At 37.0% G+C, this 17,473-nt stretch overlaps 1 protein-coding gene across 4 annotated transcripts in view; it reads left to right on the forward strand.

Moving 5' to 3' along the window:
* ZCCHC7 (zinc finger CCHC-type containing 7) overlaps window positions 1–17,473 on the forward strand; it is a 258,322-nt gene that overhangs the window by 193,166 nt on the left and 47,683 nt on the right. For all 4 annotated transcript variants that reach the window (XM_071216863.1, XM_004457263.5, XM_058302091.2 and 1 more), the window contains 3 exons: window positions 8,950–8,993; window positions 10,693–10,818; window positions 11,757–11,927. In XM_071216863.1, coding sequence (XP_071072964.1) covers window positions 8,950–8,993; window positions 10,693–10,818; window positions 11,757–11,927 — 341 coding nt within the window. The remainder of the gene's footprint in view (window positions 1–8,949; window positions 8,994–10,692; window positions 10,819–11,756; window positions 11,928–17,473) is intronic.

A 17,473-nucleotide genomic window follows, 5' to 3' on the forward strand; every position in this document is an offset into this window, starting at 1 on the left:
AAGAGGCCCTGGGGCCAAAATAATGACATTGATAAAATAGATAGCTTATTTTTAAAGAAGCTTTACATTACATAAATGTTCCATCAGAAATATAGGGGATTCCTATAACCCTGTCTCTCCCACACTTTCCCCCATTAGCAACATTTTTCATTAGTGTGGTATATTTATTACAATTGATGATCACATATTGAAACATTGCCACTAATCATTGACTATAGTTTACATTTAGTTTACACTTTGCACTGCACAAGTTTATAGGTTTTGACAAAATGTAAAATGGCCTGTACCTGTCATTGCATTGCTATGCAGAACAATTCCAGTGTCTCCAAAGTACCCCATGTTACACCTTTTCTTACCTCTTCCTCCCCTCAGAACCTCCGTGGCCACTGCCTTTATATCAATGACAAAAGTTCTTCCATTGCTAGAATAATCCTAAATCTCCTAAAGTCCATATTGCATTCCCCGCTTACGTTTGTTAATTCTTCAGTCTTGAGGATTTTTGGATGATGCCCACTTTGTTCCTGATTGAGAGGGGATTTAATTTCCCATGGGGTAGATGTATGGTACTCTCTTGCTTGCAGTTGTAGATACTCTCTGTTTTTTGGCATGACCATTGTCTATCTCATCCTTTTTATTAGTTGTCCTGGGCAAATCCATTGAACTGCAGAGTAGGTGTTGCAACTCTTGCTGAGATTCAGGGCCCAATGTCATATGAACAGCCTGAAGATTTGTCTCTGGGACATATATTTAATGAGTATAGTACTAATTATAGGTTAGAAGAGTCATGTATCAGGAAATTATCAATGAGTATAACTCTGTTACATTTGGGAGCATATATTCCAAGGTAAAGCCCACTGACAGGGTACTGAATTCCTGAGATTGTCTGCCCTGCCTATAGCGTCTAGATGTCTCTAGAGCCCTCAGGAACCCCCACTGTTTAAGGCACTTTTTACTGTGGTAGTCAATGAGATACTACTGAGACATGCTAAATCTTTTATTATTATAAATTAATTATATTTACTTGTTTATTTATGTATTTATTTATGTGTTTATATATATATATATTTATTTATTTATCAGGACACACCAGGGATTGAACCTGGGCCCTCATATATGGGAAGCAGGCACTCAACCAACTGAGCTAAACCTGCTCCTAAGAATTCACTTTTTTATTAAGAGTTTGAGTTACCTGTGAGATGTCCAATCCAGATATCCCATAGGTCATGAATTCAAGAAAAGATCTGGCCTAGAGATACATATTTGGTAGTTCCTGCTATGAACATGGATGGCATAACCTGGAAGAAAGAATCTAGAATGAGGAGAAAGAGGGCAAATAATGCAGCATACCAAGTAACTAATGAAGGAAGAAAAACCAGTGAAGGAATCTGTGAAAGGAAAAGAAAACTAGGAAGATATTTTGTTATAGCAGCCAACAGAATTGAAAATGTCACACAGAGAAACAGGTGTGGCTCAAGTGATAGAGCTTCCACCTACCATATGGAAGGACCTGGGTTCGATCCCTGAGGCCTCCAAGTGAAAAAGAAGAAGAGAGAAAGCATGCCCACACAGCAAGCCAGGACCCTCATGAGTGCCATGCGATGAGCCAGCTGCGTGACTCAGCTGCAAGTGAGTCACGCAGCAAGATGGTGATGCATCAAAAGAGAGACAGGGGGAGAGTCAAGGTGAAACACAGCAGAAACCAGGAACTGAGGTGGCACAATTGACAGGGAACCTCTCTCCCCATCAGAGGTCTCTAGGATTGAATCTCAGTGAATCCTAGAGGAGAGAAAAGGAGAAGAGAGAGCAAAAACAGCAGGGCAGGAGGAGGGGAAGGGGGGGGAATAAATAAATAAATAAATCTGAAAAGGAAAAAAAAAATGCCTCACAGCGGCCAAGTAAGAGAAGTGCTGTTATTATCCATTTACAACAGCTTTGAGGAACTGAGCCTTGAGTGCTATTCAGAATTTGCAATCATGGAGATGAAACTCTGTTGGAAAATTGGTCAAAGAGGGAGACAGTGTTCAAGATCAATTCCCTTAGCATGAACAAAGATACATAGATGGAAAGTCTTGAGGAAAATCAGAAGATCCCAATTACCACTATCAAGAAGGAAAGAGAGACATCACTACAGATCCTACAGATAGCAAAAAGGGAAATAAGAATATTATGAACAACTTTATGGCAATAATTCCAACAATTTAGAAGTAATTGGCAAATGCTTTGAAAGTCACAAATTTTCAACACTGGCCCAAGAAGAAATAGAAAACCTGAATATTACCATATCTACTCAAGAAATAGAATTAATGTTTTAAAACTTTGCACAACTGGGAAGCACATGTGGCTCAAGCATTTGGGTGCCTGCCTACCACATAGGACGTTCCGGGTTTAGTACTGGTGCCTCCTAAGGAAGACAAGCAAGACAGTGAGCTGACACAACAGGCTGATGCAGCAAGATGATGCAACAATATGACGCAATGAAGAAAACCCATGAGGAAACACAATGAGAAACACAACAAACAGAAGTGGAGGTGGCTCAAACCATTGGTCACCTCCTCTCCCACATGGGAGGTCCTGGGTTCAGTTCCTAGTGCATCCTAAAAAGAAGACAAGCTCACAACGAGCAGACCCAGGGTGCAGACAGCAAGCACAAATAGCGGGGGTGGTAGTGGGGGTGGGCAATAAATAAATCTTCTTAAAAAACTCACAGAACTTTGCACAACGAAACTTTCTGACCTACAATGAAAACTTACAGGCAGATGGCTTTGCTGGTAAGTTCTATTTGATATTTAAGGAAGAAATCACATCAGTCTTAGACAAACTCTGCCCAACATTTCCTAACATGAGGCCAGTTTTACCTGATATCAAAACCAGGCAAAACTTTATAAGAAAAGAAAGTAATATCCCTCATGACACAGATGCAACAATTCTTAATAAAATAATGGGGGGAAAATATTAGCAAATTGAATTCTTATAAAATATAAAATTAATATAACTAAGTGGAGTTAATCCCAGAATGCAAGTGGCTTAACATTTGAAAATTAATTACCGTAATATACCACATTGACAGAATAATAAAAGAAAAATCATACACTGTTTCAAATGCAGAAAAGGCATTTGATAAAATTCAATTCCCATTCATTCTAGAAACTCATAGCAAACTAGGAATAGAAAGGAACTTATTCAGTCTGCTATGAAAAATCTATAGCTAATATTGTACTCAATAATTGTGAAAGACTGGATGTATTTTTTCCCTAAGATCAGCAGCTAGGCAAGTTACCTCCTGTTGTCACTCAAATTCAATATAATACCAGAGACCTTATAAATGCTATGAGATAAGAAAATGAGATAAAAGATATAGAGATTGGAAAAGAGGAAGTTAAACTGTCTTTATCACATATATAATCACGGATGTAGAACATCCAAAGGAATCTACCAAAAAAAAAAAAGGCTCTAATATTAATAAATGCATTTTGCATAGGATACAAGCTCAGTAAATAAAAGTCAACTGTGTTTCTATAAACTAGCAACCAAAAGTTGAACAGTGTAAATTTAAAACTATAAAACATTGCCAAGAAAAATGAAAGAAAACTTTATTTTAAAATGTATACAGATATCAAAAGGGCCTAAAATAGCCAAAGCAGTGTTGAAAAAGAACAAAAAATTTGGAAAGCCTGTACTATATGCTTTCAGGATTTTTTGTAAAGCTTTAGGATTCAAGACTAATATGGTATGGTATAAGGATAGATATATATTTCAATGGAACATAATAGACATTCCAAAAATACATATATCCAAGTGATTTTCAACAAATGATGTTGCAACAACTGGACAGTCATATGGAAAAAATGAGTAATAGACCTAAACACAAAAAGCTAAAACTATAGAATTTCTAGAAGAAAACAGAATGTTTATATAATATTGCATAGGCAGATTTCTTTGAACAGAGAAAACATTAACTGTAAAGAAACAAATTGACAAATTTACGTTTTTCCCCCTTTTCCCCCACCCTTTGCTGTTTTTTTGCTGTCTATGTCCATTCTCTGTGTGAGCTTCTGTATCTATGTCTCCTTTTGTCTTCTCATCTTTCTCCTCTAGGATTCATCAGGATTTGATCCTGGGGACCTCCGATGTGGAGAGAGGTTCCCTGTCAATTGTGCCACCTCATTTCCTGGTCTCTGCTGCACTTCATCTTGACTCTCTTCTTCGTCTCTCTTTTGTTGCATCATCACCTTGCTATGTGACTCACTTGCACAGGCACTCAGTTCACCATGTGGGCACTGGCTTACCAGGCAGCACACTTGGCTCGCCGTGCAGGCACTTGGCTTGCCACACAGGCACTCGGCTCAACACATGGACATGTGTGGGCACTCAGTTCACTGTGTGGGCACTTGGCTCACCGTACGGGCAGCCACGTGGGCACTTGGCTTGCCGCACAGGCACTCAGCTCACCACGTGGGCACTGGCTCACCATGCAGGCATGTTTTCTCTTTTTTTTCACCATGAGGCCCCAGGGATCAAATCCAGATCCTCCCATATGGTAGGCAGAGGCCTTATCACTTGAGCCACATCCACTTCCTGACAAATTTAACTTTATCAAAATTAAAAACATTTGCTCTGGTAATAATGGAAGGGACAAATGATAACATGAAGAAGACAAAACTATGAAGTCAGTAAAACGATCAGTGATTGCCAGGGATTCAGGGGGAGACAGAGAGGAATTAATAGGTAAAGTACAGGGGATTTTTAGACTGTGACAATACTCTGTATGTTACTGTAATGGTGGGTGGGTGACATTATGCATTTGTTAAAACCCATGGAACGGAGTGGATGTGGCTCAAGCTGTTGAGCACCTGCTTTCCACACAGAGAGGTCCTGGGATCAGTTCCCAATGCCTCTTTAAAAAAGAACAAAAACTAACAATTAAGCAAACAAACGAAAAAACCAACTCAGGAGTTCTGTGGTTGAGCACCAGCTTTCCACATTTGAGTTCCTGGGTTCAATCTATGGCCCCAGAACTCAAAAAAAGAAATACAACAACGTGGAAATGTACAACACAATGTAAACCAAGGATTTTGTTGAATAATGTGTCAGTACTATTTCATCAGTTGTAATAAATGTGCCACACTAAAACAAGATGCTAATAATAGCATGTTGGGGGAGAAGGGAAAATATGGAAACTCTGTACTATTTGCTTAATTTTTCTGTAAACCTAAAATAAAGTCTGTTAAAACAAATGATTGAATGAAAAGGGAAACCACAACTGGGAGAAAATATTTTATCCAGAATATGTGAAGAACTCTTAAAAAGAAGACAACTTACTTTAGAAACAAGCTAAAAATTGAACAGTTTGCAAAAGAAGATGCATGCATGCTAAATAGCATATGAAAGATGCTCAACATCAGTAGCCATCAGAGAAAGACCAGTTAAAATCATAATGCAGGACTACTTCACGCTCATTATAAGGCTGAAATTAAAAATGGCAGTTCCAAGTATTAGTGAGATTATGAAACTCACTAATTAATTAAATGGAACTCTCATATTAATAGTGGGAATGTAAAATGGTACTGCTTTGGTGAAAATACTGGTTTCTTATAAAGGTGTAAAGGTAAACATTTGTATACTTAACATACACAGCAATTCTACTCCTAGATATTTACCCAAGGGAAGTGAAAATTTATGTCCAGGGAAAATATTTTTACTAGATGGTTTATTGCTGCTTTATTTTAACCAGCTAACAACTGGAAATAATCCAAATGTTCATCAGCTGATGAGCAGCTAAACAAATTGTGTATATCTACATTGCATAATATTGCTCAGCAATAAGAAAGGCATAAAGTACTGCTAAACAACAACTTCAGTGAATCTCCGAAATATGCAGAGTTAAAGAAGCTAGATACAAAATGGTGTATAATATATGATTCCATTTATGTAAGGTTCTAGAACAGGCACAGTGAATCTATTCTAACAAAGCACATCAGTGGTTGCCTGGGGGCAGGGGATTGACTAGAAATGTATACAAGGTAATATTTTAGGGTGATGGAAATGTTCTATATCTTGATATTTGTGATGGTTACACAGGTGGGTACATTTATCAAAATGCATCATACTGTATTTTTTTAATGGATGTATTTTATTGTATGTAAATTACACCTCAGCCACGTTTTTAAAATTATTTTTTAAAATATCCTATCCATATCTTCATGGCCCAGCCTTCTGTGACTTTTTCCCCCTTTTTCTTAAATTCAGACATGTATTTTTCCTATAAATTTACCATAGCATTTTTTTTGGTCTTCTCTCATCCCTTATTTCTCCTTATATTTGTTGTCTTGTGTTGTTCTTCCTACTAGACTATATAAGCTATTATTCATCTTTATTTACTCTATAGCACCTTGCTCATTGCAACCTTTCAAAAGATTTTTTTAAAGCTGAGTATGATTTAATGAAAAGAATGAGTTATCAGTTATTGCTTTGATCACAAGTCTGATGTCTGAAAAGAATCAGTCCCAGATACAAGCAAGACCAAGGCTATAAAGCTATAAAGCAGCTGAGAGTTGATACTAGATATCCTTTCTAGCAGTCCTAATTTTACATTTTAAGGCAGTTCCGTTTTACATTATATGCCACTGGATGGTGAACTCATGGAAGATAAATGCTCCTGGGCCTTTTGGTAAGGCACCCTGTGTTGGGTCACAAGGGCCTGGAGGATTTAGGAAAAGTAAACTAAGTCGCAATATATTTGATTCCAGTAATGAAAGAAATCTGATAGACTCACACAAACTTGGGGCTAGAAGGAAACATAGATGTTATTTAATCCAACCCATTATGCAGAACCAGAGTAGATAAATAACCCACTCAATGCTGCACAGCAAATGAGAGGTGGCATAGTTAAGACTAAAACTCAGGTTTCTGGCAATAGTAATAGTTGTTAATTGGCTGTCTTGAGAATTCAAATGAGTTGTCCTAGACAAAGCTTCCATTGGGTTGATTTGGAGTTTAGAAGGGAACAAGATAGCTAAAGAGCAAGGGCAAGAGTTAGCTGTCATTACCAAGGTTAAGCCCATACTTGCCCTTTGATTAGGGCCAGAAGATGGGCTTCTGTTTTCCTGGTGTCTTTGCTTCATTTACCATTTGAAAAGCACTGGCTTCACCTATAATTGAAACTGATTTTGTGTACTTGTTGATATATTTTCTGTAGTAAGAGTACAAGTAGCTTCTTGAATTGTTAGTACATAGCCTGGAATATTGCTGGATTCCACAGAATTGTTAAAACAGTCTAAATGGAGTCAAACTCCATTCCTCAATCCTTCCTTCCTTCCCACCCCACCCCCCACTATCATCTGTTCATGTGTAAATTTATGGCAGAGTAACAGTTGCTATTTTGCATTTCATTGGTTTTGCATTTCATTTTTTTAGAACAATATTGTCAGTTTTATGATTAAAGTGATTTCAAAGGCAGCAGATGTGGCTCAAGTGATTGAGCTCCTGCCTACCACATGGGAGGTCCTGGCTTCATTTCCTGGTGCCTCCTAAAGATGACAAGCAAGACAGCAAGCTGATGCAACAGCCTGGTGCAGCAAGCTGACACAGCAAGCTAACACAATAAGAGACATAGGGAGGAAAACATAATGAGAGATTCAACAAAGCAGGGAGCAGAAGTGGCTCAATCAATTAGGTGCCTCCCTCCCACATGGGAGGTTTGGTTCCCAGTACCTCCTAGAAGAAAGACAAGCACATAACAAACAGATACAGCAAAATGCAGACAACAAGGGGGTGGGGAGAAATAAATAAAATAAATCTTTTAAAAATAAAGTGATTTCAAGTGGTCATTTTTGGATTGTAACAATAAAGGGCACTGAGATACAAATGGCGGCTTTGGAAATTACAGCAAAGCATTATCAGATGACTCTTGAATGAAATGTAACAGTGTGGATGGTATGATAAAGGAATAGAAGCTGCTGCTATTTAATGTATTCTCTACTTTCAGAACATGGATTCAGCCTCCAAATTTTACAAAGGAAATAATCAACACAGCATCTCTGCTTTCCTTTGGATTGGTCTTTTTGTAGAACAGCATTTTGGTTTTCTAAATAAAAGTATCTTATTTTAAAGTATATCTCTGGCCACTTACTCCTGATAGTCCTGGGAAAATGTAGATTAGTTCATGTCTTTTCAAATTTCCTTTCAGAAAAAATGAGTCAGGCTTGAGCTGTGATTTGAGATAGAGAGTAGTATGGTAGGAGGAAGGACAAAATCTTACCTTTGCTTTGGGGGTGAGAAAAAACCTTTTAGTCCTTTGTTGTCACTTTAACTTCTTCGTAGTTATAGGTCCCTTCCTCCTTGGCCATAGATGGACCAAAGAAATCGCAGCCATTTGCAAGTTTGTTAAGAGACAGGGCAAAGAGAAGAAGTTTATACCTCCAACAGTGAGATGTAGTATTCATAGTCCAGTTTTTCCAAAATGTTAGAATGAAAGTAAATCACAATGGATAGCTAGTTGACATAGTTAATAGTGATTTTTTAAAAATACTTTTATAGAGTTTAATGATTTTCAAAGCATTTTCATGTATGAGTACCATATTTTTGAGGTACATAAGGCAAATACTACCCATTTCATAAGTAAGGAGACTGAGGCTCAGAGAGGTAAAGTGATTCATTCAGAATCACACAGCTAATAATAGGAGCTTAAGGTATTCAAATTTTTCACTACCCATGGGTGTCCAGTTTGAACACTAACAAGTTGAATAATTAATGTCAAACTCTAAGTCCTGTAAAGGTGCCAAAATTGAATAACATGGATTTATAGTGCCAGGTATTGTAGCTCAGACACAATTATTTTATTTTATTTTTAGCCAGGTTTCTTTTAAATATATAATTCTTAAATGTAACTCCAAAACAATCATATTTCTCAAAAATTCCAGTTAATTACATAGCTTTTCATTTATTTTGTAGGAAAAGATGGTGTAAACTGGTTCATCAGTGACAAAGATGTTGAGGTAAAGTCATATTTTTTAAAATTCTGAGTAACAAGTTAATTCCCTTGATTTATAGTTTCTTTTTTTTTTTTTTTTAAAAGATTTATTTATTTATTTAATTTCCCCCCCTCCCCTGGTTGTCTGTTCTTGGTGTCTATTTGCTGCGTCTTGTTTCTTTCTCCGCTTCTGTTGTCGTCAGCGGCACAGGAAGTGTGGGCGGCGCCATTCCTGGGCAGGCTGCTCTTTCTTTTCACGCTGGGCGGCTCTCCTCACGGGCGCACTCCTTGCGCGTGGGGCTCCCCCACGCGGGGGACACCCTTGCGTGGCACGGCACTCCTTGCGCGCATCAGCGCTGCGCATGGCCAGCTCCACACGGGTCAAGGAGGTCCGGGGTTTGAACCGCGGACCTCCCATATGGTAGACGGACGCCCTGACCACTGGGACAAAGTCCGTTCCCTATATAGTTTCTTTTTATTTCATTATTTCATTATAACTTTTGGAAGATAAATCAACTTTTTAAAGTAACAGTGGTCCAGTGATTTGTAAGAAAATGGTTTTATGGGTGATTTAACTTTTCAGAAGCTTGGTTTATCCTTGATTTTTATCAGTCAATTAATAGCCATGTTGTTTTAGAGTCCTTTCCTTTCTCTTTGTTTACCATGGTGAATCCTCTTTACCCAATATGGCCTAGTACCACTAAAGACCAGTACCGGAAATAACCGCTTCTTCAGTGGAAGGAAATGGTTAGTCTATATTTAGGATGTGACAGGTGTTTTCTTTGTCAATTATTAGCTATAATCATGGCAGATGCTAGGAAAGAGAATAATTTTACAACTTGGTAGAAGAAAATTTTTAAGAGATAGCTAGAATATATCTACTAGGGGCCTGTTTAGCCAATTCAACCAAACAACAAGTAAAAGATGAAAATATTTTCAAAGATAAAATTCCACCAAATAAGATGAAAGCCTGATCGGGATTTACTTATCTCTCTTTAGATATTCCGTATGCTATGCTGTGCTAATATTCTCTTACAAGATAGTACATTTGGGCTAGAATATGAGACAGCTAGAATTGGGTCTCTAAAGGCAGAATGGATCTTAAGAGAACTACAGGGGAAGGAGGTTATCTCATTCCCTTTTACAAATTATTATCCAGTTTTGTAAGTAATAATCCTGGACTGGACTTTTTAGGAGAAGGAATGTATTCAGTAGCTAGATGGTTTTATAGTTTTATAAAGGGTAAAAGCATGAAAATACTCTCTCCTAACTAAAAATTTAAGCAGGCCTCTTATTCAGAAAGATATCTTATATATTCAAAGCTAGAATTCAGCAATGTTTTTGGCCCTGAATGGTGCCAGAATGTCTAAGTGATGCATGTCGTGCCCGTACTAGACCTGAACCATAGGTAGAGAAAGATATAAAAGAAAGGAAACCATATGGAGAAATATAAAAAATGGGGAGGAGGGACAGATAAAGAAAGAATAGCATTATCTTGTTAGCATCCCCTTGTAAGTCTTCCTGCCTTCTTTTAAGAGAATGCCAAGTTCCCTGTTAGTGACTATTAATTCTCATGCCTTATCAAGGTAAAAAGATTGACTTGAAGTTTGATGTATTTTTATTCACTCTTCTTAATAATAGTTGTATTTTAAAAGAATAATAGACTGTTTTTATTAAATAAAGTGGAAATAATTTCTTGTAAATTCCTTATTTTTCCTCCTTAGGCCCAGATAGGTAATAATAGATCGTTTGGAAGATGGACCCACCGATACTATACAGCCAACAAAAACGTTACCTGTAGAAATTGTGACAAATGTGGCCATTTGTCCAAAAACTGCCCCTTTCCACAAGTACGTGAAGTATTTAAAAAATTTTTCCACATTGTTAATATCATACGTTCTTAGTGTTGGAAGCCTATATAATCTTAGAAATTGTATCTTTTGTAATATCTGTAAAATTTCATGTAGCCTACAGTCTTGTAGAGTGTAAAGAAAAATAAACTTAGAGTCAGAAAATCCTGGGATTGGCTTCACTTTCCCAGTCCTGGTTGTATAATCTTGGACAAGGCATTTAACCCTCTGTGTATCTCTTTCCTTGTCTAAGAAGACTGAGTCATGTGATTCCTGAGACCCCTTTCACTTCTAAACCTTCTACTTTTTGAAACAGCTTGTTTTAGTGTGGGAAAATTTTCATTGTTTGAAAAGTATAATTTTAGGCATTTATGAATGTTTATTGATGTAAGTTATGTTAAGTAGATACTTCAACCTTTGAAACAATACAGAACTAAAGTTCTTATACATTGCCTGACACTCATAAGCACTCTACAAACATTTCTTCCATTACCTACTCCCTCTTCCAAATGATTGTCTTTCCGATATTTGAGGCAGCTTTCATGTTTCCTCTTTGTCTTTGCTTCACCAGCAAAACAGCCTCTTTCTATATCTGTTCCTTCTGTGACTTAGCTTCCAGATCTTCATCATCCTGTGTTCTCTCCTGAGTGCCTTCTACTTTGTCGGTGTCTATAAAACAGAGCATAAACAGTAGAAGCCAGCTGATAGTCCATGCAGCTGAAGCCTCTTCAGCAGCCACAGAATGCAGATGACTTGTATTAAAACTCTAATTTCAGACATTGTATTTGATTTTACAATTATGCTCAAGATTAAACCTTCATCAGGTATCAAATTAGAAACAACTTTTTATGAGATTATATCAGAAAAGAAAAATGAATTGTCTACTGTTTGAGACTAAAGTGTTTGGCTAAAGCGATTTTCTGTTTGTCTACACATAGAAAGTCCGCGCCTGCTGCCTCTGTTCCGAGAGAGGACACCTCCAATATGCCTGTCCAGCCCGCTTTTGCTTAGACTGTTCTTTGCCTATGTCTTCTACTCACAGATGTCTTGAAAGACATTCTTGGAGAAAACGATGTGACCGGTGTGATATGATAGGCCACTATGCTGATGTGAGTATTCCGCACATAACTAATTTGTCAGGTTTTGAGGGCACTGTACTGGTTTGTAATATCACTTAGCCTACTGAAAAGAATGTTTACTCTGGACTGTATAGAGTGGTAATCATAGCCCTTCCACCACTGATCATGTAAAGCAGTGTTTTAGTATCTCTGGGTGGAGGTCCTACCAAACTGTTTATTTGAAGGCAGCATCAAGTACAGTAAGCTCATGCCAGCTCCTTTGCTTAATGTGCTTGCCTAGTAAAGGTTGAAATTAAAAAGACATATAGGGGAGTGGGTGTAGCTCAGTCAAGTGAGTGCCTTCTTCCCGTGTATGAGGTCCCAGGTTTAATCCCTGGTTCCTCCTTATAAATAAATACATACATACATACATACATACATACATACATACATACATACCAGTGTGCTTGAAAAAAATATATAAATAACATGTAAGATTTATGTAGGTATTCATACATATTTAGATGAAAATATATACATAGTTAGGAGTTGTATAAAAATTTCTGTATGAATCCTGGCTGCTTATTGACAGTTCTTTCTGGTATAATAGTTCTAAGCAAGAAAGATGAGTCACCCATCATTTTAAGTTTGCTTGTCTTAGCTTTTTCTATAGATTAACAAAACAAAAGTAATTTAGAAGACATTTCAGTTACTTGCAGCACATGAAAAATATTGTTTTGGACATCAGTATGTATCACATTGTAAATATGTGTAGGGTTCTGATGACCAGAATTTCAGAGACCAAAAAGATTATTGAAGTAAGTAGATCCAGCTTTGGTATGAAATATAGTTTTCTATAGTTTATTCCTAACAAATGTCTCATTATAGGTCTATTATTTTAGCTCTGCATGTCTTAGGAACATTTGCTTATTTTATATTAACAACTAATCAGTACAGAGTCATTTTTTATACTCATGCCTAGGTGTCCATCATAATTGTTTTAAGGGATATTTATGAAAAGGTCAGCTCTCATTTTTCCAAGTATTATCTGTTAAAAAGGGGGAGGGAATCCTTTTCCTTTCCCCTTTAATTTGTATTTCCCAAAGGCATGATACAAAAGCACAAACTTTTTCTACTCTTTATTTATATTGAAGTGTATCTATAATTAAAATATGAATAATTGGTATATGTGTTTCTCATGTAACAATATGCATCTTATTTAAATTTTTAAAGAGTTTTTCGTTTTTCAACAAAAATAGGATTAGACTATGCACACTGTCCTACAACTTCATTTTTTTCTACTTAATTCTTTGTGGCTGTCTATCCATATCACCTCATAAAGATCTACCATTCTGATGGCTAAATTTTATTCCGTTATATGGATATGCCAGCTTACCCAGCCATTTCTCTGTCAATAAATTAAATTTAGATTGTTTCACATCTTTAGACAAACAGTGCTGCAGTAACTATCTTTGTGTGTATGTGTACATGTAAGAGTATTTCAGTAAATTTTTAAAATGGAATTGTGTAATTGAAGGAAAATACGTGGATTTATGTTTAGGAAAATACTTTTAAATTGCTCTTTTATAAGATTGTACCAACAAATCCCCCTACCAGCAGTGTTTAAGAGTGCTCATTTTTCTACACTCTCATTAAAACTAAGCATAATAGATTCTCATTATTCACAGTAGTTACATTTTATAAAGTCAGCACAAAAACTGACTTAGCAACGACTGAGCTGTTGCTCTTAGGGGAAATGGGTTAAGTTTTTGGGAGCTTCTTGTCACAATCTTTTTATCATCTGATCAGTGCATAACCTTGTTTTATGTGTGTTTCTGCTTAAAGACACTTTAATATATATTGTTGATTGATTAGCATTGAACTCATGGCCAGGAGTGCTATTACTTCTGCCTGAATGAAGCTTATCTACCACATGTATTTTCTCCATAAGGCACATCACAGCCTTCTTGTGTTTAGAAATACTAAATAGGCCTTCAGCACTACATTTGGGAATCAATTTAAAAAGCAAAATTAATGACAAAAATGCAAAAATCATGGCACTACGCATACGATGAAAAGGACACTTATTTACAGTATGAGAGCTGAAATAAAAGGTAGAGTGTTACTTGTTCAACCCCAGCTGGGAATGGGCATTTTGGGCAACTCAAATTTTTCACAGTTCTGCATATATACATAAATGACCCTGAAAGTGCTGTAAGTATGATTTAGGGGTTACAAATAAATTTTAGTGAGTAGTGAATTTGCAAATTTGAGTCTACAGATAATGAGAGTCAGATAAAGAGAAAATGGTAGCTTATTCTTTGAAATTGTATTTCTTAGGCCACTAAATGAGATTGCATGTGATTAATTAATTTGAATGTTTTAGTTCTCAAGACTACATATAGACTTTCCAAAGAAGCTTAAACTTATATTTACATTTTTATTAAGTTTTTAAAATAATCCTAAAATATCTTAGTTTTACACTTTTGCTATCAGCATTAACTTGTCATTTATAATTTTCTTAGTTAATATTTTTTCAGTTTGGCAAGTACATTTAATATCATGTGTTTTTTAACTCTTGTCTTCCAAAGAGCTCTTACAAATATGCTCTTTATTTGTCCATGATAATAGAAGGAAGTTGGACATTACCATGAGCAGTTTTTTTTTTAATAAGACACTGTAGTATAGAGCAGTTAGATTTATAAATGGCTGTATAATTAGGTATGAATTAAATCCATAGTCAATTTCCCTTAACTTCTTAATTTTGGGTTCTACTGTGTTGTCTAACTATTATCTAAAATGGCCCTGAGGATTAATAACTCATGAATATAAATTTTTAGAATAGACTAAGGGTCTCACCCACTTCAGAGAAGGTAGTACCCTTTCTCCCAAGTCTGCCAGGTTCTGCTTTTTTTTTTTTTTCTTTTGGTAAAGGTTCTGAACACTAACTAGGTCTGTCTGAGGCCTACCCACCTGTTACAGAATTTCCTTTGAGCCCAATCAGTCTTGGACTCCCACTAATTCCTTCCAGAGAGGTTTGTAGTCCTTCCCCTACCCAGAAGCTCTTCATGAGGATTCATTTGGAAGCATAGTCATTCTGGCCCCGGTTGCCGGTGCTATGCTGCAGGGGATTTCCTGAGCCCAGCCAATCCCATACATGCTTTAGATCTGTCTTGAAGACTGGCCCTTCACAGAAAATATTTTTCTGCAGTCCTTTCAAACGTTTGCTGCTCATTTTTACTGACCCAGCATACCTCTGAATTAAGAGATGGGATTAATCTCCTCCTTACTTGCCATTGGTTCTAAATCATACTCCTCCCTCTGCATATAAATCTTTGGCTCATTTAAGGCTTGTACCTACTGATAATACCATCCTTTACCCTTTTTTGTCATTTTTATATTCTTATTTACTCAACTTTCTGTTCATTTAGAGGCCTTCTGAGGCCCTAGGTAACAATAAATAACCTGAGCTCTTATAAATTAAGGAGATCAAGAAAATTTACCTTATGCTCCATACATTCCCACAGTCACACCATGGAACTCTATTATGCCATAGTATCCAATATGTATGTGTGAAGAGAAGTTGTCATGAAAACTGATTTATCATTCATATTCTTGCTGTAATGAAAGACTCTTGCCTGAACTCTGTTTGGAAAACACCTTGTTGGTTAATTACTTATGTGAAAGTATTTGGTTGAAATGCCAGTTTTACAGTGTTAGGGGTGGAAAGATGCCTACTGAAGGCAACATGCTTCACTGGTACCTTCCAGAAGACAAGAACCTGGAGTGTGGGAAGAATCCCAATTCTGAATCTGCTATAGATTCTCTCTTGCCAACAATTTCTAAATATTTAAATTTAAATATTTTAAAGATTTTTAAGTGTATGTATATATTTAGCTTTCACATACAGTCCCATTCAGTGAGATATAACTGGCATTTCCAAGGTAATAACAGCTGCTCTTTATTTAGTACTTACTGTGTTTTAAGTACCATGCTAAATGCATTACCTAGTGGGGAGCAAGGTGGGCCTTGTTTGCTTTATTCACTGCTATATAATATTCTGCATATAGTAGGTATCCAATAAATATCTGTGATCATTTATTTAATCCTCATAATCAGTATATGAGGTAGGTACTACTTATTACTCCCATTTTACAAAAGAGAAAATGAGATATTATAAGCTTAAGTGACATGCCCAGCGTCTCACTGCTAAAACAATACTATACTTCATGAATGTACATGTACTGACATTCTAGGAATTAGCAGTTTTATTCCTGCTCACAAGATCTCTCAAGTTCCTATCTTAAACTTGTAGATATTCTAGACCTAGTAAGCAATTTAATAGAGAAGTAATGGTATTTAAAATATCAAAGTATTTATTATAAAAGAGATGAAGAAAAATATTTTACAAATAAAAAATGATAGTTGAGGTCTTCATCTCTAAGGATCAAGAAGGCAGCACAGAATGTTGATTTCCAGTCACAGATCCAATTCTGTGATACCATAGAATTGTGCTGCTCAGAGGAGAGCATCCCAGTCTCAGCAATCTTTATTTATTTATTTATTTTTAAAGATTTATTTAATTTATTTATTTCTCTCCCCTTCCCCCCCCCACCCCCTGCCCCAGTTGTCTGGTCTCTGTGTCCATTTGCTGTGTGTTCTTCTGTGACCGCTTCTATCCTTTTCAGTGGCAACGGGAATCTGTGTTTCTTTTTGTTGCATCATCTTGTTGTGTCAGCTCTCTGTGTGTGCGGCACCATTCCTGGGCAGGCTGCACTTCTTTTGCCCTGGGCGGCTCTCCTTACGGGGCACACTCCTTGCGCGTGGGGCTCCCCTATGCGGGAGACACCCTGGCGTGTCATGGCACTCCTTGCACACATCAGTGCTGCCCATAGGCCAGCTCCACACGGGTCAAGGGGGCCCAGGGTTTGAACCGCAGACCTCCCATGTGGTAGGCGGATGCCCTATCCATTGGGCCAAGTCTGCTTCCCAGCAATCTTTATTAATTGTTGAAGTTGTCACCCTTTTTCATGAAAACATAATGACTGATTTACCAGTCAGTGTCAGATATAATTGAAACCCAAAGGTTCTAAATTTTCTCCCTTCAATTTTTTTCTTAAATTCTCTACTCAGTCCTCTACTCCAGTATATAGGACTATCACTCTGGCACAAACCACGAGAATGTCACTGCCAATTTCACATTGAAAATCTCATCTGTAACTTTGTGATGAAATATATTTTAACATCTCCTGCGATGGTTTTATTTTTTAAAAAAGATTTATATGTTTATTTTATTACCCACCCCTCGTTGTTTTGCACTTGCTGTGTCTGTTCATCTTCCTTGTTTTTTTAAGAGGCACTGGGAGCCAAACCCAGGACCTCTGATATGGGAGGGAGGTGCCTAATCGCTTGAGCCACCTCCGCTCCCTGCTTTCTTGTGTCTCTCATTATGTTTTTCCTCCCCATATCTCTTGTTGCATCATCTTGTTGTGTCAGCTTGCCATACCTGTCCATCACATCAGTTCACTGTCTTCTTTAGTAGGCACTGGGAACCTCTGCTCCCTACTTTTTTGTGTCTCTCATTATGTTTCTTCTTC

This window comes from Dasypus novemcinctus, chromosome 8, assembly GCF_030445035.2.
Source record: "Dasypus novemcinctus isolate mDasNov1 chromosome 8, mDasNov1.1.hap2, whole genome shotgun sequence".
Lineage (NCBI taxonomy): Eukaryota > Metazoa > Chordata > Mammalia > Cingulata > Dasypodidae > Dasypus > Dasypus novemcinctus.